A 23,950-nucleotide genomic window follows, 5' to 3' on the forward strand; every position below is an offset into this window, starting at 1 on the left:
CACTTGGCAAAGGGAGAGACGTAATTTCATCATTATCTTCAGCTGGCATGCTCCCTTGACAACACAGCACGGTGTCCGTCAGCAGATGTCGCTGTTTTACTGACATAAATGTATTTGTATTGTTGTTAGCGTAATTGTTGCAAATAAATATACATTTTACATCAAAAAACTTTATATATATATATATATATATATATAAAATGTATGCCACACCTGTGAGGTGAATGGATTATCTCGGCAAAGGAGAAGTGCTCAATAACACAGATTTAGACAGATTTGTGAACAATACTTGAGAGAAATAGGCCTTTTGTTTACATAGAAAAAGTCTTAGATCTTTGAGTTCAGCTCATGAAAAATGGGGGCAAAAACAAAAGTGTTGCCTTTATCAATTTTTTCAGTGTATATATACACACACGCACACACTTCAGCATTGGATTGTAAAATAAGACATTGTTTAAAAATGTAATACTACCTTATATTCTTATGAAAATATAAGGTTTAAAAAAATAGTAATCCATCACTATGAAGCCAGCGACAAAAATATATCAATCAATCAATCAATCAATCGTTTTCTAGATTGTCAAGGAAGTAGGCTACAGGGTCAAAAGTCAAACGCATTGAAGGTGTTGTATTAATGAATAACTCATGGAGATCCAGTCAGTCTCAGGTTGGTCTGTTGCGGCTCGAGGAGAGGCAAATGGCTCAGAGGCATTTTGAGGGAAAAGAACATGCTGAATCTTATCAGCGGTACCGTGTGTCTCCACCTCAGGAACTCCTAGATGAAGTGCTGAACTTCCTTCGAAAAAGAGTAGGCTATGTGTTTAAACTTTTGTAAAAATGACTCAGCATTTTGTGCACATGACGGTGTTTTACTTGTCTTTATTGAGGCTAAACTATAGAAAACAATCAAGGAACTGAGAATCAAAGCTGTATCATTGTATGCCTTTTGAAACATTGAACCTTGAGCGACATCCCACCTTTCCCAGAAGGTCCGGGGGTCCTGACATTTTATCCTACCCTACATAATCTATCAAAGAAATCGAGCGTGCGCGAGAGAAGGGATCGATATCCTCTCGTCAAGTGCTGACGTAAGGAATGATGTTTCTGGGTCAATATTATTATTAATCAAAGCAAAAATATACAACAGTTTACAAAAATGAACATAACATGCCAGAGTGTACAAACCATTTCTTTTGTTTTTATTATTTGTATTTATCACTTTCAACGGAATAATACTAGGCTACATATATCAAAATTATTTAAATTGAATATAATATTTGTTTTCCTTCTAATTAAATTTTGCATATCCACACAGAAATTCCTTGTGTATACACAATTACAAAACAAATGGACAATAAAGTCCTTTTTCCACTGAACAAATATCACAGGAAAAATCAATATCCCAATTAAGTTTTTTTATTATTATTATTATTATTATGTTGTCATGCTTTTGTTGTGTATTATTGTGGTTTAAGTGGATAAATATAGGCTTAATATAATGTAATATTTTATTTAGGTAAATAAAACTGATGTATATTTGTACACCTTCATGTCTGAAACCTGCATGATTTTTATTTATTAAAATATTTCTTTAGTTGGGCACAAAATGCCAGATTTTTCAGATCGCATGACTTCAGAAGACAATAGAAAGTCATACAACTAAAACTAAAAGATTGACTACATATTGTACATTTGAATTGCTACAAACTTAAATTATTTCAGTAGAGCTTAACTCTAATGTATTGCATGCGAAAGAGCAACCTGGACATATTTTGAGCTATGTGAAAAGAAAGACAATATGTTTTAGAAACAAAATGAGGGTGAATAAATAATAACAGAATTTTAAGTATCCCTGCAGTCTTCAAATTCTCCTTAAAGTCATCTTTAAAGTCATAAAACACACAAGCGTTACTCTGTATTACCTCTCTGAACAGATCCAGGGCTATCTTGATCTGGCTGTGGATGTGGGCTGTGGATCAGGACAGGGCACTGAACTACTCGCCCCTCACTTTCTCACTGTGGTCGGGATAGATGTCAGTCCAGCTCAACTGGAGATAGCTAGTTCCAAAGAGCATGCAGCAAATGTGTGTTACAGGTATACAATAACCTACAAGAAAATATAAACCTGAAGAACAATTCTTCATTTCATTATCCTTAAAAACTATAACAATAGTATGGCGATAGTATCATATACGAAGGTACTGACAAGATACTTCAAAGAATATCAAGTTACTAGTTGCATATCTAGAGTCGCAATGATACCGTATTTTTATATAAAAAAATATACTTTTTAGTTAGTGAATGTTCTTGATTAAAGCTCACTATAGTGCATTCAGGTCACATTCAACCTGACATGAATGAATGAGTGATGGAATTAATAAATAAATGACTGTAAAGGACAATTAAGATTATTTTTATGGCTATATATATATATATATATATATATATATATATATATATATATATATATATACATATATATATATATATATATATATATATATAACATTTTTTTTGTTTTGCTTAATAGATTTAATATACATATATACATTTTGAAATTATCACATAAACATTACTTTAAAATAAAGTTTCTCAAAATGTTCATGCCATTTTTATTTTTACCTAATTAAAAAAATTTTTTTTACCTAATTGATTTAATATACAGAAGTGTACACAAAAAATAAATTAAGTAAAATTAATTGAGATGGCAATTCTCATGCATTGTTTCTCCACTTTAGTAAGGTTTAATCCTGAACATTTATTAACTAAAAAGTAAATATATACATACAAAATGTACAAAACAATATACATTTACAGTTTTTATGCTATATTTTTATTTGTTCTTATCCAAAAAAATCTCATTTGGTTTCCCAGTACAATTTATGGTCGCACTATTTATAACTCTGTTTATTCCGCTCCGTTAGACAGAGCCCTGCAGAGGAGTTGCCCTTTGAGGATGATGTGGCAGACTTGGTGACATCCATGGCAGCCACTCACTGGTTTGACCATCCGCGCTTCCTGCGGGAGGCAGACAGGATTCTGAGGCCAGGAGGCTGCCTCGCTCTGCTCAGCTACACCATGGATTTTGAACTGGAATATGGAGAAAGCACCTCCAAACTCAATGAAATCTGTCAAGAGGTTAAATAAACTAACAAAATGTTTTATGGGTTGTTGTTCAGGAAACCTGCATTATAAGTTCTTGATATGAGACAACACGTTTGTGACCTGCTGCTTTATTTTAATTTAATGGTATCCTTGCACTTGAGATCTTCAGTGAAAATTTTATTTTTTGATTCACAGTTCTATGCAGCCCTGCACCCTTTTCGGAAAGCTTATATAGGGTCCAGTTCTCTAGAGCTCTACAAGAAGATCTATGACTCTGTGTCATACAATGATAAAGAGTGGTAAGTGTTTTTTATTACATTTGCAATAATCCTGTAAAAAAATAAAATAAAATAATAATAATAATAAAAAAAGTAAATATATATATATTTTCAGGCATGAATGTCTGAGGTGTCGGAAGATTATGCCGCTGTCAGGGTTTATTGGCTTGGTTGAAACCTTCTCTACCTATCAAGGTTTCCTGGAGAAAGATCCTGTTGAGGCCAAGAGACTGTCTCAGACCATCACAGACCGGTAAAACACACAGACTCAGCTCATAAATCAAAAATAATGCTCTGAAAGATCATGCAATAGCCAATGGATTTGCTCCAGTGTAATGCATTAAAATCAAATCAACATACTAAAATAGATTATCAAGAGTGGTGTGATAATCTAAATAATCAAGTCAACACATTATCATTTTTATTTATTTGTTTATTTATTTTTATTAATTTACATATTTCAGTATATATAATATTGATAAAACAGCATACTGTAATTAATAATTTTTGACTGAGTTATATTTCATTATTTTATTTTAATTATTCTAAATATAATTTTTTTTTTTCAGGTTGTTGGAAGAAATGGGAGCCTCATCAACTGACACAGAAGTAACAGTTGTAGTGAAATATTTCTATATATTAGCCTCTAAACCACAGAAATCCTAAAATTATGTTTCAATCCCACAGAGCCCTATCTGTTAAAAAACTGTGTCTCAATATTTATAAAAAAAAAATAAATAAAGCATTTGTGTTTTATTCCTGTTCTGGAAATGTTTAACACTTAACATCAAACTTGCATTATTATATGTGACTCTGGAGCACAAAACCAGTCTTAAGTCGCTGGGGTTTATTTGTAGCAATAGCCAAATATACATTGTATGGGTCAAAATTATAGATTTTTCTTTAATGCCAAAAATCATTAAGTTATTAAGTAAAGATCATGTTCCATTAAGATGTTTTGTAAATTTTATACTGTAAAAATATTAAAACTAAATTTTTGTTTAGTAATATGCATTCCTAAGAACCTTAAAGGTGATTTTTTCTCTCTCTCTCTCTCTCTCTCTCTCTCTATATATATATATATAATATTATTATTATTATTATTATTATTTTTTTTTCATTTTTTTTTTTTTTTCAGATTTTAAAATAGTATCTCGGCCAAATATGGTTCTTTCCCAATAAACCATACATCAATGCTATTTATTCAGCTCTCAGATGAAGTACAAATCTCAATTTTCAAAAATTGACACTTAAGACTGGTTTTGTGGTCCAGGGTCACATATCATGAGTTTAATGTTTCTATGAAAATCTCTTATCTCAAGTAGCTTTGCACAGAAGAGCGGAAGTATTCTTTGTGGCTTTTGATTCTGTACGGACTTCTTATTGAATGAACGAAACAACTTCCGGCTTCTAAACCGCTCAAGCAGCGGAAATCATTAAACTCAGCGGAACTAATCTGCGCAGCATTCTCAATTCTGCTTTTTTAACGACATCTAACGTCTTATATTTAGACGTTATTTGGTGGGAAACTGTGTGAAATTCAGTTTGAGCTTTCTGATTATGGTGTAAACGGAGCAATTCAGTGACCCTGACAGCGGCAGGTAAGTGTACAATCGAGCGCAGCCGATTTATTTGACATTTTTAGAGTAGTTTTATCAATGTAAAGACATTTTAACCCCTGTGTTTCAGTATATAACAAGACATCCATCTCAGTCTCGATATAAACAATACACCGTGTAATGGGAATCAAGGTGTCGTTGCTAATGAACCTGTTATTCTTTTATTTCATAACACCTGTGTCTAATAACGCCCATTATATAGAAATGGTTTAAGAGTTTTAATATTTCTGGACAGGAAGAGCTGTAGCGGTACCAGATTATAGTAACAGATGATAATACTATGGTACTTTGATATATGTAGTTGTATGGACAAATTAACCTATTCCTGTACCATGGCGTTTAACGTTAAATGGGGTTCCAAGGTAACGTTAACTTACTTAAAGAATACCATGGTATTGACACAGTACATGGGTAGAAAACATGGTATTGCTTTTGTACACGTCCACAAAATGTTGTACTTTGTAAGTTAGTTCATATTAGAGGCATGATATTACAGTGAAAAACAAAACATGGTAATACCATGGTGCTTGATTCTTTCACATTAGAAAGGTATTGGTCCTTTGTGGGCAATTTAAAGTTGTGTACAGTTTGGGAATGTAGTCAAATATTTAGAAAGTCTGTTTTTCTCCCAGTATAATTTTGTTGTTGTTTAAGTGATGCAGTTCTATGTAATGGTCAGTATAATGCGAGTTCATACAAAACAACTGTCTTATGCTTCATTTGAACTCCAGTGTGGTTTGCAATTTAAATTATCTATTAAAATAGTCTAAATCAATTATGTTTATTGCTGTTGATGACATTGTTTGCATGATCTTCGCAAACTCACTTACTTATGATAATGCATTACATTAGCTGCTTGCTAACAAAAACAAGTCAACCTGAATAAATTATAATTGATGTACACACTTCGCTCCTGCTATTGTTCATTCATAGCTTGTTAAATTGTATGTTTCAAAAAAAAAAAAAAAAATGTTGCTGTATTCCATTTGACAGAATATTATTATGACAAGTTCATGCCTACTTTATGATACAACAGCAGAGGATTAAAGCTTCAATAATACAATGATTTTTCAGAATTGGAATAAAGTTTCGATAACATGGCATAAAGTAATTATACAAAGCTATTTTAATAAATGTGTTTTGAGATGCTATTATAGTTTTTATGAATAGTTTGAATTAGGTTTTACTTCTGTATTTGTTTTCTGTTATTTTAAAGTTGTACTAGTTTTTGTTTATATGTCTATATAGTTTTTATTCATTTTTTTATTTCAGTTTTACTTATTTTAGTACATCACTTTAAACTAAATGAAAGTTAAAAATGTCTTATTTGGCAACTAGCCGAAATAAAATGTTTAGCCCCCATTTTTAAAATATTTTATTTTATTGAGTTAACATTTACTTTATTTCAAGCAACAAAGAGGTTAAATTTAGTTAAGTACAGTGACCCTAGTGTTCACCATCTTTGTGTGTGTTTGTTTCTCACAGGTGTGTGTGAGAGTGTGTATGTTAGTCTGCTGGTATGCTGACGTTAGCCAGTAAGCTGAAGAGGGAGGAGGGTGTGAGAGCTGGCCGGACCCCTGCAGGCTCCAATGATGCCTCTCATAGAGTGTCCATCAGAGACCGACTGCTCATCAAAGGTACCAATCACTGAACAAAAAAACACTCCTCCTGTCTGCTGCGATCATGACACTGAAGCAGTGGTTCATGACCAGTTATTCGGACTTTTCTGATTGGGTCACGGACGAATTAGGCTTGAATGATTTTATCCACGAAAAACTTTAAAGTGATAGTCTCTATCTATCTATCTATCTATCTATCTATCTATCTATCTATCTATCTATCTGTCTGTCTGTCTGTCTGTCTGTCTGTCTGTCTGTCTGTCTGTCTGTCTGTCTGTGTCTGTCTGTCTGTCTGTCTATCTATCTGTCTATTATTTCATCTGTCTTTCTATGTCTGTCTGTCTGTCTGTCTGTCTGTCTATCTATCTATCTATCTATCTATCTATCTATCTATCTATCTATCTATCTATCTGTCTGTCTGTCTGTCTGTCTGTCTGTCTGTCTGTCTGTCTGTCTGTCTATTATTTCATCTGTCTTTCTATGTCTGTCTGTCTGTCTGATTGTCCGTCTGTCTATCAGTCTATCATTCATTAGTTATATCAGTCGTTCTATCATTCTATTGTAATGTCATCTATCTGTCTGTCTGTCACTCTATCGTTCTATCTATTGTTCTATCATTCTATTATGTTGTCTGTCTGTCATTCTATCTATCATTCTATTGTTATCTATCTTTTTATCTGTCTGTCTGCGTTCTATCATTCTATTGTCATCTGTCTTTGTATGTTTCTATCTATATGTCTGTCTGTCTGTCTGTCTGTCTGTCTGTCTATCAGTCTGTCATTCATTAGTTATATCAGTCATTCTATCATTCTGTTGTAATGTCATCTATCTATCTGTCTGTCTATCGTTCATTCGTTCTATCACTCTATTGTTCTATGTCATCTGTCTCTCTGTCATTCTATCTATCGTTCTGTGTATTGTTCTGTGTGTCTGTCACGGTTCAATACATTGTCACTGGCTCATTAATTACACTGTGCCAATCTCTTTTGAAAGAGTAGGGTGAGTCTGAATGAGTGGAGTTGTGTTGTGCGGTGACTGTCTTCAGGGAGTAAACTGGTGTAAGGTGAAGTGATTCAGGCCAGTTCAGAAGAGCAGTAGACTCTATTTATAACAGACCGAGAGGAGGAGCCTGTATGCTATTACCAGCAGCTTAAAAAGCACTTCCCATCCACAGTCAAACACTCAGGCTATTTTCTGAATCAGTGAGGCCCAAATCAACATTTAGAGATGGTATCATGAGAAAGCAGGTGGCCATATACAGTATAGCTAGACAGAGCTGTGTCTTGTATTTGTGCTCTATAGACCATAATTCCAATAATAAAACATTCAGAGAAGAATAAATAAGTATATCATTCTAAAAAAAAAAAGTGTTCACGTGAAGATTAGTAAAATCTGGTTCTGTAAGTGTCTTTGTTACCCATCAGTACTAAACAACACTCATGCTTTTATCTGTTTACAGATGTTTCAGAACTTGAGGCTAACCTTCCGAGTGAGTACATTCAGGTCATTTTTTATGCTCTTTAAGGATGCACAATATATTAATACTACTTACTATTTATTATTGATTAAAGGACAGTACAAATCTAAATGAGTAAAGACAGTATATATGTATGTATATGTTTTATTTATTGCTGTAATTTGTCTTTAAAAAATCAATAATTTCATACATTTCAACAAGAATTAAAACATATACATTTTCACACTGTACATTAGAGTGTTGTGATTATCTAAAATCACATGAAATTATTGGTTTGAATTTTTTAGTGATTCATTTTTGTGTTCTTTTAACAACATGAAAATAATTATTGGCTTATCAGTACCGCTTTGGTTTTAAAGGTGTATCCCTAACGTTATTTCTTTTTTATACATCTACAAACCTGTCTGGATGTGCCAGCTGTAATACAGATGTTAATTTCTTTTTTTTGTGTGTGTGATTAATGAACTCTTATTCTAAACATTTCTGCAGATACCTGTAAATTAACGTTCCCTGATGAAAACAAACTCTGTCACTTCCAGTTGGCCATTTCACCAGGTAATTTCACATCATATTGTTTTTTCACATTGCTCCTTTTGTAAATAGCCATTTGCTTGTCTTTTTCATTGTAAGTGTCTGTTAAATGTTAATCTGTTTTGCGAATGAAAATATAACCTTACATTTCTGCAAAACACCTCATCAGATGAAGGCTATTACCTTGGTGGAAAGTTTCAGTTTGAGATTGAAGTTCCCGAAGCCTATAATATGGTGGTAAGTGCCTGTGACATATCATGCAGTAATGAGGTAATGCCACACTTATTCACTCGCAGTGCTACGATGACTTTATTAGTCCATTTGTAAGCGGGGCTGTTATATTGATGTTTGCGGGCATTACTGGTGCTCTGCAGTGCCCACGCAAATGTACACATGTATAACAACCCATCTTTGACCTCAGAGCACCTGTAATAGCCCGGTAAAGGCTGTGCAGAGACCCTCAACCCTGGTATCTAAGTTTAGAACAAAATCATGAAATATTACTGAGGCAAAAGGCATTAAGCATAACATTTATACAGTGATTATATAGCTTAAATAAGTGACTAGATGTATTTAAAATGAAGCCTACAATTAATCTTAGAGACTATTTATTTTGTAATTGGATGCTGCTTTTAGTCTTGTTCATTTTTGTTTTACGTGTACAAAAGCAATCTGCAACATATCTTTTTTTGTTCCATTGAAGTGATTAAAATCATACAATTTTAGAATGACATTAACTTTACTTACTTTAAACTGTGAGCTGTAAGACAACTGCTTTCCTTTCTGCTTTCCACAGCCTCCTAGAGTCAAGTGCTTGACTCGAATATGGCATCCAAACATTGCAGAAACTGGGGAGATCTGTCTGAGGTATGTATCTTTATTTGTAGTTTATTCACGTTTTAATGCATCAGAAGCCAGATTGATTTTATTTTGACAGCTGTATTTGTGTTCTTTAAATGATATTATATTAATGTTAAAATCTCTAATAGTCTATTGCGAGAGCATTCAATTGATGGTACTGGATGGGCACCCACTCGTACTCTAAAGGTAATTTGTGTTTTTGTAATGCATCTTGGAAAAATTCATTAGTGTTTTCTAGGCTGAACTGTATTGAAACTGCCTCATATTCTTTCTCTATATAAAATATCCTTTCTTTCTTTCTTTCTTTCTTTCTTTCTTTCTTTTTCTTTCTTTCTTTCTTTCTAACTTTTATATGCCCTTAAATAACTAAAAATTTGTAAAAACAAATATTTCGGTTAACAGCTTTTTAAACCATATTAATGTTTTTCCAGCATTAATATTTTATATTTTCTTTAGAAACTCTCAAATATAGCAAGTATATGTAATTCAATTGGTTATCTATTACAAAAAATAGATATTTTTCTATGCGTGCGTGTTAGGGGCCATTCACACAAAACTCATTTTTGCATTCCACTAACCTGGTTTTTCGTTGTATTTCTATGTAAATGTGCTAGACCATTGTCTTAAAGGCAAATGCTTATGTCTCACATCTTTTGCTGAGTCTTGTGCATAACAATGCATTAAAAAAATGGCGCTCAAGTTAAATGTAATGGCTAATCTGTGTTTTTCCACCAATTTATTTGTCTCTAGGATGTAGTATGGGGACTGAATTCACTCTTCACTGTAAGTACACATGAAAGAATCTTTTATTATAATATATAGGCTATATATATATGTTAAAATTGTCATCCTCCAGGGGGAAGGTCAACATATGTGTTGTTTCTTTCACAGGATCTTCTTAACTTTGATGACCCACTGAATATAGATGCAGCGGAACATCATTTACGGGACAAGGTAGAGCACCAGCACACATCTAAACATGTTTACAAACTTTTATTTTTATTTATTGGTTAAAGAAAAAAACTAAATATAATCATCCTGATATTATGTGTATTGGTTATATATATAATAAATGCTTGATACATCGCTCAGCCTTATGTGCAGAGCCTTTGCACGTATGTGTTTTATCCAAACCCATCAATTTCCTTGATGCTTCCTGTTTCAGGAGGATTTCAGGAACAAAGTTCAGGACTTCATTAAAAACTATGCAAGATGATGTCTCTGTTGAGCCACACACACATGCATGTGACTTTGCAGATGTACATCAATCCAGACTACAACAGAGACAAAATCTCAAACTATTAAAACATTCTTGGGGACAGAAGAAAGTTAAAAAGCATATTGAATGACACTGTAAGTCCCTGATCAAGATTTGGGAGGGGTGGATGGGGGGTGTGGGCCTTACTTTCCATTTTCGATATCTTTTTTTATTTGTTTTTTGAAGCGGACAATCATGCAGCTTCTTCATCAAGTTTGCTATTACCCCAACCCACAAAAAAAGAAGAAAAAAAAAGAAAAGAAAAAGTACAAAGACGGTGATCATGAAAATGAGGACGTATAACCTCTCTGATGTCACCTCCTATGCTAGTGCCTCTGTTTTTTTTTGCCACATATAACTGGACACATGTTGTAAGCCAACTTCTGCGGCCTGCTTCTTCTCAAAACTTGACAACCTACAAACACTGAGATTAATTTGTTCATAAGTGATGTCATAGAAATCCCAAAGTTCCATTGGTTCATTCGCTCTGGGGGAGGAGTCCACCGATGAGGAATCACAAAAATATATAGCACTGATGTCCCACAGAATACATCAGTGTGTTTCCGAGTGGATTCTGTAAAGCCATTTCATGTAACTCGGCACCTCTCTTCATGTAAAATCACTGCACTTATCGGACTACTCAGTATCACGTGTACACGCGCAAATATCAAAATGTCTGTGGGTGCCTCTGAATGAGTCATGAAACCGTTTCAGTTCAAATATATGTTCACGGGTGAATCTCGTGATTGTCCGGGTCACATTTTTATGGAAGCCAGTTTACACAATGAAATAAAAGTAAAACATATAATTGTGACCTTCTATCTAACAATTGACTTGATATGCAAAAAAAGATGAACTCAGAATTGCGAGAAAGTCGGAATTCTGAGCAGGAAAAGTCGGAGTTCTGAATTACTTTGTTGCAATTTGGACTTTTCCTCCCAAATTCTGTTTACATCTCACAACTCTATTTGTTTTTTTTTGGCCATGGAAATAAAGAATAAACAAGGTAATTGAAAGTGAGTTTATATCTCATAATTTGGATTTTTATTCTTTGAATAAACAATTCTAAGAATAAAAGTCTGAATTACGAGGTTAAAGACTTAAGAACATAACTGTAAGAAACTCAGAATTGTGAGGAAAAAAGTTTGAATTGTAAGATAAGTCACAATGTCCTTATTATTATTATTATTATTATTATTATTATTATTATTTTAATCCTGTGGCAGAAAAGAGCGTTACTACTATTTACCCACAAATCACAGGGTAAAAACAAGAAACTCTATTTTGAATGTAATGAAGATGTGCTGATAAAGATTTTGAGCTTATAACTTAAGCATGTTTTCCCCACATTTAAACTATTTATAATTTTTCCTGCCTTGGGGCAGTGATTTTTTTTTGTCAAAAGTTAATTATCATCAAATAATACAAAAAAGCTAAATATTATTTAGTACTTTTAAGTTTGTGTGAAATCTGACCCAAACATGTTCAGGACGAATTTGTGAGATTAATTTTCATCAGTGTATACACGTTCAGCTTTACTGATGTATGCATGTATACAAGAATACCTGTATGCTTGTACTGTGTTTGTGTGAAAGTGTGTGTGTGTGTGTTTGAGCGGGAGAGACAGTGTTTTTAAGTCATGTCTGATTTGGTAGCATGCACTGGGCTACTGAACTGCTCAGCCATAAAGCCTGTTTAATTAGTAAGGATTTACTTTATTTAAATTGATTTCTTTTTCTCCTTAGAGGTGTATATCCATTTGTAAAGTATATTAAAGAAGAATTCTACCACTAAGTAAAGATTTTGAGTAATTTGTGCTTAATTCTACAGTTTGCTTATATATGTATATGTATTTTTAAGAGCTTATCATTGACTTTGTCTTAGTCTAGTAAGCCACCTATCTAGACAGCATTTTTAGGCATTGTAATACGAGAATTTGCATAAAAAAGTGCTGTCTAGGTAGTTGGCCAACTAGAGCTATAAGTGGAAAAGGGTATATAATGTGGAGCTTTGTCCCTGTATGTGTCCATTAACATTGGCTGGATCTGAACTTGGTGAGCTTCCTGCTGAAACACATTTTTGGTATTCATATAATATAAATTTGCCTGTTAACTTGGTAGGCAGCTGACTATGGCTCTGTTTGGAAAGAAATATTCATATACTGTCCTGGTTAATTAGAGCTATTTGGCTGGTTCTCAAAAAGTAATAATCTTCCTATTTAGATGCAATTTTTGGACATAATTTGCCCAAACTGCTGTCTAGGCTTGGAGCTCACTAAAGGCTGGAATACACTGCATGACTTGTCCAGATTTGCAGTTTGGAGATGTTGTGCTAGTTGCCAGAAGTCAGAAACTTGTTGAAAGTTGACCGTACATGATGGGCACAGACTCCCGATATCTTAACTTTGATCTCATCCTATCTGAGAATATCAAACAGGTTTGATATTTCAAGCCGATTGTAGGACACATTGTTATCATTTGTCATGCATCTTTTAGCAACAAGACTCATTTTTGTGTGAGTTTGTGTCTGGAGGGACTGTTTGGAGTAAAGTCAGGTAGTTATCCTCTTAACCATTTACAAAGTCAGCAAGTTTATGATATCTAGTGTTTAAAATCTGTTCAGATTTTAAAAGTTGTATGGATTCCAGTTCCAATTCAATAATAATACTTTTAAATAGTCTACCATGTTAAAACAGTTTTACACAAAATTAGTCTAATAATAATAACAATAATAATAACAATCTCTTATTGTGTCTGGTACAGTAACACTGGATATCTGCACAATCATATTACAGTAGTGTATTCACAGTAGTCCTCGGCTGTATACTTTACATTTTGGTATTCAGTGCATGCAAAAAAAAAAAAAAAATCATACTATTCATAGGAGGTATACAATATAGGGTGATTACAGATATATTGCAATCCAGAATCCACCCTTCTGCGGAGTTGGTATGAATAGTATGCTATTCCAAACGAAGGTTTTGAGCACAGCCATTGTGTTTGTTTTAATTTTTGCACCAGGTGGCGCTATTGTTTAAAAAATGGTGTTGCATATTTTGTCTGGCTTGAATATACTTAGAACATGCTGAAGGAATACTTCCATATGATCAGATATACATTACTCCTCTTCTATTTTCAAACGTAAATATATAGGATAAGCCTCAACCCTTAAAATCCTAATGGTTATGTGGAAATACCATGCCACTAAATTAATACTCTGTTCTTATGCCATGATATTTGCGGGGTTCTTCGTTTAATAGTAGGTTGTCATTGTGCATGTTCAAAAACGTTAACGTGGGTTTCAAGTATAAAAAGCATTTAAGACTTTTCTACATTATAGAAAACGATTGGAATTAAATATACATTCCGTAAAAACTACGACTCATAATGCTATAGTATAAATACCAAATTCCCAAATAATAAGGGATCTGTTTGGGGCGTGTTTTACCTTAGTTAAGTCACTCTTCCATCCAATCAGTGTTTAGATGGGCGGTGTTCAAGCGCTCGGGCTCGGAGACCGTAACTCGGTCCGGGATTCAGTGCAGAGTGATGACCGTGCCAACGCAGTCACATTTAGACAAGGAATAACTCACTTTCAGCTCTGCTATTTAATCATCTGATCCAGTTTTACTTGCAGACATAAACCCAGGCGCAAGTTCAGATCATGCGCTGTATGTGAACAGCTGCGAAAAGACGCACAGGCTGAAAGACATTTTGACAGCTCGCCAACGGGACACTGGAGTGGACATGTGAAGAAATGGATATGCAGCCTCTTCATATGACCAAAATGCGATCTGACATCATCATCGTCCTCTTCCTCACTGCTGTGATTGTTCCCCTGTGCACCTCGCAGTCAGGTGAGCGTCCAACTCCCGTGCGTAAAAGTGCTTATCCGCCCTTTTTATCAGTCTTGCTGGATAGCTTTTTGTTCTGGTATAACATTTAATTTAATGTGTGAAAACATGTCATGCATTCAACATTTTCTAATCCGTGAACTCGCAGTAATCGTGTATTCTCACTCAGGCAGCGCAAATACTTCTGTGCATCCAAAACTCCAAGTGGCCAAATTACATCAGTGCGCAATTCATGATGCAATTCAGTTTTATATGCGTGTTTAATGACAATTAGAAGTCAAGAAGGTGTAAAAAAAAATCTTCAGAGATCTATATTTATGGGAAACTGACATCAGAAATCTACTAGTAATGATAAATCACTGTTTGCACCGCCGTTGCGCGTTTGCGCACGCTGTTGTACGGATATGTCTCAGTCCGTCTCTTTTGAAAATATCTTGTTTCTTCACTGATTGTTGTTTTTCGAAGTGTGAATGAGCAATTAAAGTTATTTCGTTTCTTCTCCACACGATGGTGGCAGTCAACCGAGAAACATCAGGGCAGCTGAAGCGCGGAGCCCTGCGTTTTTACGCATCTTTCTTCACAATGTGTAATGACTGCGGAAGCGCTCTGAACCTTTAAGAATTAACAGATTGTGCATTCATAGAAAATTTCACGCTGTTCTTTTAAGAACACCCCACATTATTATTATTATTATTGATACTACATAAATTGAATACTTTTTTGCTATTCTGGCTATTTAATAAGTTTATTAACGATTTTATTTATTTTGATAATTTATATATTTTCATAAGAAAATTCTAGTTATCTAATTATTTATTAAAAAACCTAATTATTTTTCATGTAAGCTTGAGGTGACTTGTCTGATTTGTTATTCAGACATAGTTTTTTTTTTTTTTTTTTTTTACTTCATAGAGACTTTTAGTTCATTTTTTCTTCATAGAGAATGAATTTAGATTCAGCTCTTTTGGAGTAAATCTACTTTAATGCTAGATTAATAATGGGATAATGAACCAATGCAAATAATGTTAGAGGTTCTATTGGCTGCCTCTGCTCAAGGTTACTGCACCTGCAAAATATCAGAACATTGAGTATTTATAAACTAATTTAAGTGTTTTTCTCAACAATTTGAGCTATGCTGACTGTAGTGCATAATCTTTATATTTGCACAATGCTGTGGTTTGAGCTCATTTCCAAAAGTTAAGCATGCAAATTTGTTCTACATTAATTTTTCATTGTTTCATAGGTCTGGTTTTGTGGAAAATCATATTTTAAAGTGTGTCCTTTAAATGCTTCTCATTTATGCATCAGCTCACACCTCTGTCGAGAACCATATGGCACCAAATTTGACCCAGGCTTCCATCTGACATTTAAGTTTGATAGAAAATTGCTGCTGGTCGACCTGAGAATATGATCAAATTATTAATCATCTTCAACCCAAATTAAGTTTGGTTGGAGAGTTCATGCGAGCTGTGGGAGTGAGAATATTTCCTGTTAATTAATGTAGTCATTGCTCTGATGTCTAGACATGAACTTTATGTAGAACAGAAGAAGTTTCTTTCTTGGTAGAATATCCCAAGATTAAGACTATTATTATTTATAACAGCCCATAATATGGATCACATTCTTTGACCTAATCATTATCTGTACTAATACAGTAATTATTCACCCATCTGGTCTTTTGATCACAGGTATCATGATGTTTGCAGCTCTTAACGTATAATCATCTGTGTTTAAAGACACAGTTTACTCATCCTTACATTGTTCAAAACCTGTGTGGCTTTGTTTCTTTCTTTGGTGGAACACTTAAGAAGATGTTTTGGACTGACGGCCTCAGTCACTTTTGCATCTATAAACTTTATCGGATGGACAGAATGCAGCATTCAATACAAGCTAAGCTAATATATTCAACATGTTACTCAGTTTGTTAAAACAAGCTAAATCTGCTTGCACATTAATGTACTTACAATAAAAGTCTGTGTGGCAAGGTGTTCTGGAGTGTTTAAAGGCAAAAATGTTAACCTCATAATTTTGCATACGTGTTTTTATGATTTTTTAAGTGTATTTGTGTAGTACTTGGAGTTGTAAATCACCCTTTTAGCAGTTAGATTTACTTTTCTAAGATGAACAATTTGTGTGGACTTTTCATGACGTAACTAAGAAGTCACTTTCTGTTGGGTTAGTAAGTGATTTCTATCAGATTAGTTTTGTGTTACTGTACACTGCCATTCAAAAGGTTGTGGTCAGAAATATATATATAATTTTTTTTTTCCTCCAAACTGCATAGTCTCTCATAAGTCTCTTATGCCCATCAAGGCTGCATTTATTTGACCAAAATACAATAAAATGGCTACGTTATTATGAGTTTTTGTTCTGTATGAGTATATTTGAAAAACTTTTGAAAGATGTCTTTACTGTCATTTTTGTTCAGTTTAATGCTTCTTGGCCAGTAGTGTATAATGTCAGTCTTTTGGCTATTCCTTCAAAACAAAGTGTTTTTAATGTTTCTCTGTGCACTGCATTGCCTAAAAGTGCATTACTAAAGATGTGACATTATTTCTTTCCTTATTTTCTTGCATGAAAAACAAGATGATTCACTGTTGTCTGTATCTGCTGTTAGATTATTTGTTTCTTTTTTCATCAGGATTTGACTGTGCTGCCACTTGGCCCTTGACTTATGTGTGCAAAACAGCGAAACGACTTCTTTCTCTATTCAATTGAGCTCAAGCTGAGCTCAGACTCTCCGCCAAAGCAAACGGTTGACTTCTTTTTTTTTTTTTTTTTTTCAGCAACCTCTTATTGTCCCTGGCGCTTAAGAGGGAATGACATCTTCAATTTCCAGATTCTCGGTACGAAGTAAACCAATAAAGCCTGTTGTAATCCACAGACTCCCGCTTTTTTAAGAATGGTAGAAAGGCAAAAAAGCAGAGAGGATTTTCTTTTCAGTGGCTGTAGGGTTTGTTTCTCTTCCACTTGTAATTCCTCTCAGAAAACAAATGCCTTCGGGCTCTTTCTGTAGGACAGAGCTGCCAATACCCCCCTCTTCACTCTACGAGTCTTTCAGGCTCGCTTTCACCCTCCCTCTCCGTTTCTCTTTCAGCATCTTCTCCGCGCGCCTGGCTCTGTGCCCTCACAGTCAGCTGTAATGCTAGTCTTCTCCTCATCCTGTGTGTGATGCAGACCTGCATTTCTCATTGAGCTTTCGCTGCGAGCACACGATTATTGGTTTATACAGGTGTTGAAGCCCAATAAGTGGGATCATCAATGTCTTTCTGAGCATCAGGCATTAGATTTTTAAACAGAGATCAATTGTGTCCCCTAATGCCTCTGCAATAACTTACGTTTTATTATATAATTTTTTTTTCAAAAAGTGTTATACAGTGTTAATGTGCAACTGTGACTATTGTGAAACTTTGCTTTAAATGGATGTTTTTGTGACAATAAAACTGTAACTTTTACGTTTTCAGAGGAATATGTGAGCTCCTGTCGCCATTTTGGTTTGGGGGTGCTTGCCAAATTGTTGCTATAAGGTTGCTAGGGTGCTGTATTGGTTGTAAGCATTTTATAGATGGATGCTAAGGTGTTGTCAGTGGTGTTTCCTCTTCTTCTTCTTTTGCCTAAAGTTATTTACAAATTTTAGGGTTGATACAGTTGTTATTGTTTTTAAAGAAGTCTCTTATGCTCACCAAGGCTGCATTTATTGAACCAAAAATGCAATAGAAAATAGCAATACTGATAAATATTATTTGGTCTCGGTTTGGTCTGTCTTGTAGGTAAGGTTGCTGTTACCCTGACCTTAGCTCTGTGTTTCTTTTAAACCATGAGGCATTACGTCTGGGCTTTATGTTCTCAGTGGAGGGCTGGCGTACATCTCCACTGATCCATCACTCGTTCCAGAAGTAAACATCACACTCTAATTCAAGAGGAGCGTGACTGTAATTTAAAGCGACAGCGTCTTAGCAGAGAACAATAAAGCAAGACAAAAGCAGACGTCGGTAATTTTAATTTGATAAGTTCTGGTTGTGTTCCACAGATAATTATTAGGCTCAAGTCATCAATTAAAAGTTTTCTAAGAGCCTGTCATGCTATGTCTGAATTTATGTGGATTTACGTTAAAATGACTAATAATGATTATCCATTCAGAAGTTTGGGTTGGTAAGATATTTTAAAATGTTCTTAAAAGTCTCTTAAGCTCACCAAGGCTGCATTTATTGATTTAAAAGATGGTTAAAAACAGTAATATTGTTAATTATTATCACGATTATTTCTATGTGAATATATTTTAAAAACGTAATTTATTTCTGTGATGAAAAGCGGGAATTTCTGCATCATTACTCCAGTCTTTGTCACACGATCCTTCAGAAAAGTGTTCTAATATACTGATATAAAGATTTCTTATTGTTATCAATGTTGAAAACAGTTGTGCTGCTTAAGAGTTTTGTTGAAACTGTGACACTCTTTTACAGGATTTATTATTATTTTTAAATAGAAAGTTCAAAAGAACAGCATTTTATTTAAATCACTTTTTTAAATCATTACAAATGTATTTTTCACTTCGGATTAATTTAATACATTCTTGCCGAATAAAAAACTCAGTCAGCCATACCAACCCACATGGTTTTAAACGTACTGTATTATTTTCAGCCTAAAACGAAAGGAAAATTTGGAGTGCAATATAATACTTTTGTTGAATTGCATTGGCATGCTTGTAAATGACGTGCTACATTACAGTATGTATATTAGCAGTTAGCATGTTAAACCCACGTTTGAAAGTCATTGTAATGCTTGACTACATATGCTGTTCTAGTCTCTGTGTAATAGAATCTAACAATAACTGTGGCTCCTGGAATACTTCAAAATGAGGTTAAAAACTACTGTTGTGAGTTGTTTTAGTCGTGCATGAGAAAGCATCGCTAGAGCGACGTTTTCATTGTGAGAATGGCTAGGTTATGCATATTCTCACGCACACAGCTGAAAGAATCAAAGGTTTGTCACAGCTGTGTTGTGGCTTTGCAGGTTGTCTGAGCTCATGGATTCCCCAGGCAAAGATCCTAAATAAAGACATCCTGCTGGCTGACTCAAACTTTTGGCAGAGTCGCAATAGAAAGCCTTTTATTATAGCATCTGCCCATAGGTGCATTCAGTGTGTTGGCTGAAACCCATCATCAAGTCTCAGCTGGGTGACAGTGCTCTCTGCATCTCACTCAGAGACACTGAGAATTGGTCCTCTTCTTCGTTCACTGTCACTCGCAACTTATTTTCAGGGCTGGAAACATGTTGAAGTCTTTTTACTGCTGGAAAAGACTAAATCAGACAGAAAAGACATTTGCTACAGCCGGTTATTGCTGAAATCTTGCATATAGTGCACCAGTAACCACCCACATCTGCTTTGTTTCAGCTAGGAAGTATTTTTCTCCATAAGGATTTAAAAATAGTTTGGTAAAGATTTCTAAGCCTTTAACTTAAATAACCAGGTAGGAACAAGCCATTTATTCTGTAAAGCCTTGCAATTTACATAATTGACAGAAAATTGTTGGTACAATATAAAACAACTGACTAGGATTTATATATATATATATATATTAAAAAAAAAAAAAAAACATTTAATTACACGTGAGCAGCTCATAATCCTGGGTCTTCAGTATCTCGCTTCTCAACACAAATTGCATCTCTGCAAGTCCTATAACTTTCAGTCATTTCAAAAACATGTTTGTAATGAGAATTTTTCATAATATCTGTTGTCATGCGATGTGCCAATATACAGTTAAAGCACAGACATTTAGACATTTAGAAATATTTTTTAATTTTGTTGTTCAGCAAATTATTTATTGTTATTATTATTATTATTATTATTTACAGCACAGTAGTATTGCAATAGTAATATACTGTATGTCTTCATAATTATTATTATTATTAAATAGTCATATTGAACAAGGAACAAGAAGTTTCTGAGTTATTGATTACAATAACATAGAATATCTATTTAAATTAATTGCAAAATTTTCTGATATTTGTAAAAAATAAATATGTAGCTTAAGCAGAAAATACAGGGATTTTGATATATGAAGAGATTTATTATTACATCATTTGCAATTTTTCATGGGTTTGAGAGGTCACTTATGAACAATTTTGCAACATGCTCCTTTTCCATGATAGTGACTTCACTGATTGGTGGATTTGTGGTTCTAGTGAATCTATCATCATCACTGAATCACTTTTTTTTTGTCTGTAAATGTAAAGCTGCTTCGAAACCATTGTATAAAGCACTATGGAAATAAAGTTGAACCATGTAGATTGGAAATTTGATATAACACATTTAAAATCAAAAGACCCTACAGAAGTATATTCCATTGCTTAATTCTGGAGTTCATGGTAGGTCTGCATTGACAGGTGTATACTTCATTGCTAAAAAGCTATTACTCTGTGAAGAAAATAAACAGGATTTTCACTCACTAAAATGTATTGCAGTTGCAGCTCTGCTTGTGTTTTTTATTTATTTTTTGACATCTGATAATTTGCTTATGCTTATTCTTAATTTAAGCCAGATGCATATGCTAAATGGTTACATATAAATATCACATCTACTATGTTGTGTCCAGTTAGCTACAGTAAATACTCATTGCCTTTATTTGATGATCTCCAAATTCTGAAGAAATTCAAGACCGCAATCCCACACTATAGACTCCCTATATGCTTGGGTCAGCAAGCGTAATACTAATATTATATCTAATGGAGTATTCCTTCAGTCCAGATGCCACATATAATTCCTGTCATTCCTCTTCTGAGAAATTGCATGGATAAAACATTCGTGCTGTCGCATGTCGTATTAATAGGCTGCAGAATGGTTTACTCTTATCTCCATGGCTTCCCACCAGCCCAAGATAAAACTGGATAAAACCAGGTTAAAAAAAGGTTCAAATCAAGTCAAAGGCTAATGAGAGGACAAAGAATTTTGATCCGTCCAAAAACTTGTGACTGGCACATCATTTATTTTCACAATCATGCAAGCAATATTGATGTGCAGCTCTTTTCTTCAAAGGTGAATCCTACGCACTGGAAAGTCACTTGCCCTCCAGCTGCACGTGTGTCAAGTTGAAAGGAAGTCAAATAAGGCTGGACTTATTAGTCGTAAGACCTGATCAAAATCCAGCTCCTATTTGAAGTCCTACGTCTATGTTCTCAGATCACAGAATAAAATGGCCTTGGTTTTTAGATACAAGTCCACTACTTAGAAATGAGGCTGTTCATACTGCTCATACTTTAGGGTTTCTTCAAATCTGGCACTGTTTTTTTCTACCGTTTAAAAGTTTGGGGTCAGTAAGATTATTATAATTTTTTTTAATTTATTTACTTTCCAACCAAACTTAATTTGGGTTTTTTCGCTCCTCTTATGCATGCAAAGGAGTCATTTTGTTTGGCTAAAAATACAGTAAAAACAGAAAAATTGTGTTACAATTTAAAATAAATGTTTTCTTTTTGAATATATTTTACAATTTAATTTATTCCCGTGATGTAAAACAGATTTTTTCAGCATCATTACTCCAGTCTTTAGTGTCACATTGCTCACACTTTAGATCAACAAAGCAACCAGTCCACTCTACTCTACCAGAATGACACCAACATTTTGATCAGAGACATATGACTTTTCTTCAGAAAAATGCAAAAATCTAGTTTTGAGTCATTCAAAAATAGGCTTTCTAATCTATTCTTTCTTTCTTTCTTTTTTAGCACTTATTCACTGATGTACACACACACACACACACATCATGTCCTCAGAGACAAGGTGATTAATTGGCTTGACTAGGGCTTGTGAAATTTGCAATGGTGGCGCTGTACTCGAGGGGAACCAACCGTTGCCCTGTCAGCTCAAGCACTCAGACACCCCATTCCTCGTCTCCTGAACCTGACAGCTAAAATTAGTCTTTGAGCTCTCTCTGCCTCCATTTCTCCTTTGTAACCGATCCGCCATTGTTTCACCTCGCCCCGAGGGATAGTTTTTCATCTCTGCATGAGTTATTAAAGTAAGAAGAGAGGGATTTGATTTAATGTGCGTGATTATGAGAGCACTTTGACTGTTTGTTTCCTCTTGAAAAGCTTGTGATTTTTCATTAAAATGCAGCTAAATGTAATGCCTGAAGATCTAAAGACAAGTAATGAATCCTCCAAAAACGGCCATGTTTTGCAAGATAAAATGCTGTTAGTGTTGGGATGTTTGGGATGCTTATCTTACAGAATAGGGCCTAAAACACTTTTGTGTTTCACAAAGGGTCAGGGAAAGAAGGTGCATAACCTCCTAACTAACAACAATGTGAGATTTGTCTCTAGGACAAAGGCTGTCACTGGAGTGGTATCCCTTTGAAAAATGTACACCTTGACCTTTTTTACCCATATTAGTACCTTAAAAGTACACATTAGTACCTAAATGGTGTATTTTAGTACCTCTTGAAAATGTAACTGTCCCAGTGACATTTATATCTTTTTTTCTTTCTGAGAGTGATGAATGGTGTGCAAGTAGTCTTTGTCGAGCACTCAAATTTTGCACTTTTCTGGACTTTTAAAAACACACATCTAGTAATTTGGAAACTGAAAAGATAATTGCATTACATTTAAGTAAAACAATTGCATTACAATTACATTTTAACAACTCGGCTAAACTGTAAGTGCAAATGGCAACTCTAGGTGGCGCTAGATGGTTTAAGAGGCTGAACCCAAATTTGGTCATGTAACTCTGCCAAATTTCTTAACTTATTTTGTAAATGATCCTTCAGAAATCATTCTAATATCATAGTTCTAATCTTTTTATTATTCTTATATTACTTTTTCACAGTTTTTTGGGGGTGCCACAAAAATTCAACAGCAGAAGACTACTTTATAATAATTAACAGATATAGTACAATGGGTGTCAGTGTACTTTTTTTGCTTCTTGGCCCATACATTTATTCCATTGCCCTTTTTTTAACTGGTGCAATGATGCACTTCATAGTGATGCACTTTCATAGATTGCTTAGCTTCATTTAAAAGGCCTGAGATTTAAACCATTAACAGGGGATGCTGGGATATTCACAGTAATGGTTCTGCTCAAGAGCTTCTCCAGGTCATTTATTAGGACAAGCTGGGCAGGATCAAATGAATCATAAGCACTCCCGACACTTTCATGGAGGTGGTCTTTTGCGAGACACTAGAATGAACTGAGCAGCTGAGCTTGACGGAGGAAGGTCATGAAATAGTTTAATGCCCCATCCCACCAGACAACCTCTAACTGCTTAAGGTCATTAATCACATTAATATTCATTGTTTAATTCGACTGTAATTACACAAGACATCCGCATTGTATTTGAACCTAAATCTCATG

At 34.4% G+C, this 23,950-nt stretch overlaps 3 protein-coding genes across 4 annotated transcripts in view; all 3 read left to right on the forward strand.

The window, feature by feature from the left end:
- Positions 1-639: 639 nt before the first annotated feature.
- On the forward strand, positions 640-4,139 carry si:ch211-93g23.2 (uncharacterized protein LOC100005086 homolog). The gene is made up of 6 exons (XM_059553159.1): positions 640-808; positions 1,935-2,095; positions 2,925-3,138; positions 3,301-3,404; positions 3,499-3,636; positions 3,953-4,139. Exons 1-6 carry the CDS (start codon positions 698-700, stop codon positions 4,047-4,049), a joined length of 825 nt encoding a protein of 274 aa, XP_059409142.1. The 5' UTR covers positions 640-697; the 3' UTR covers positions 4,050-4,139.
- Positions 4,140-4,557: 418 nt separating this feature from the next.
- On the forward strand, positions 4,558-11,603 carry ube2f (ubiquitin-conjugating enzyme E2F (putative)). Its single transcript, XM_059553569.1, has 10 exons — positions 4,558-4,984; positions 6,488-6,639; positions 8,081-8,110; positions 8,588-8,653; positions 8,799-8,866; positions 9,426-9,496; positions 9,619-9,676; positions 10,241-10,273; positions 10,382-10,444; positions 10,656-11,603. Exons 2-10 carry the CDS (start codon positions 6,522-6,524, stop codon positions 10,704-10,706), a joined length of 558 nt encoding a protein of 185 aa, XP_059409552.1. The 5' UTR covers positions 4,558-4,984; positions 6,488-6,521; the 3' UTR covers positions 10,707-11,603.
- A 2,587-nt stretch (positions 11,604-14,190) lies between these two features.
- LOC132143395 (receptor tyrosine-protein kinase erbB-4-like) overlaps positions 14,191-23,950 on the forward strand; it is a 157,639-nt gene continuing 147,879 nt past the window's right edge. Inside the window, exon 1 of one of the 2 annotated variants that reach the window (XM_059553570.1) lies at positions 14,191-14,604. In XM_059553570.1, the coding sequence (XP_059409553.1) occupies positions 14,505-14,604 (100 nt within the window). In that variant the 5' untranslated portion in view covers positions 14,191-14,504. The remainder of the gene's footprint in view (positions 14,605-23,950) is intronic. The other variant, XM_059553571.1, reaches the window with a different exon arrangement.

The sequence above is a fragment of the Carassius carassius genome, chromosome 7 (assembly GCF_963082965.1).
Source record: "Carassius carassius chromosome 7, fCarCar2.1, whole genome shotgun sequence".
Classification (NCBI taxonomy): domain Eukaryota; kingdom Metazoa; phylum Chordata; class Actinopteri; order Cypriniformes; family Cyprinidae; genus Carassius; species Carassius carassius.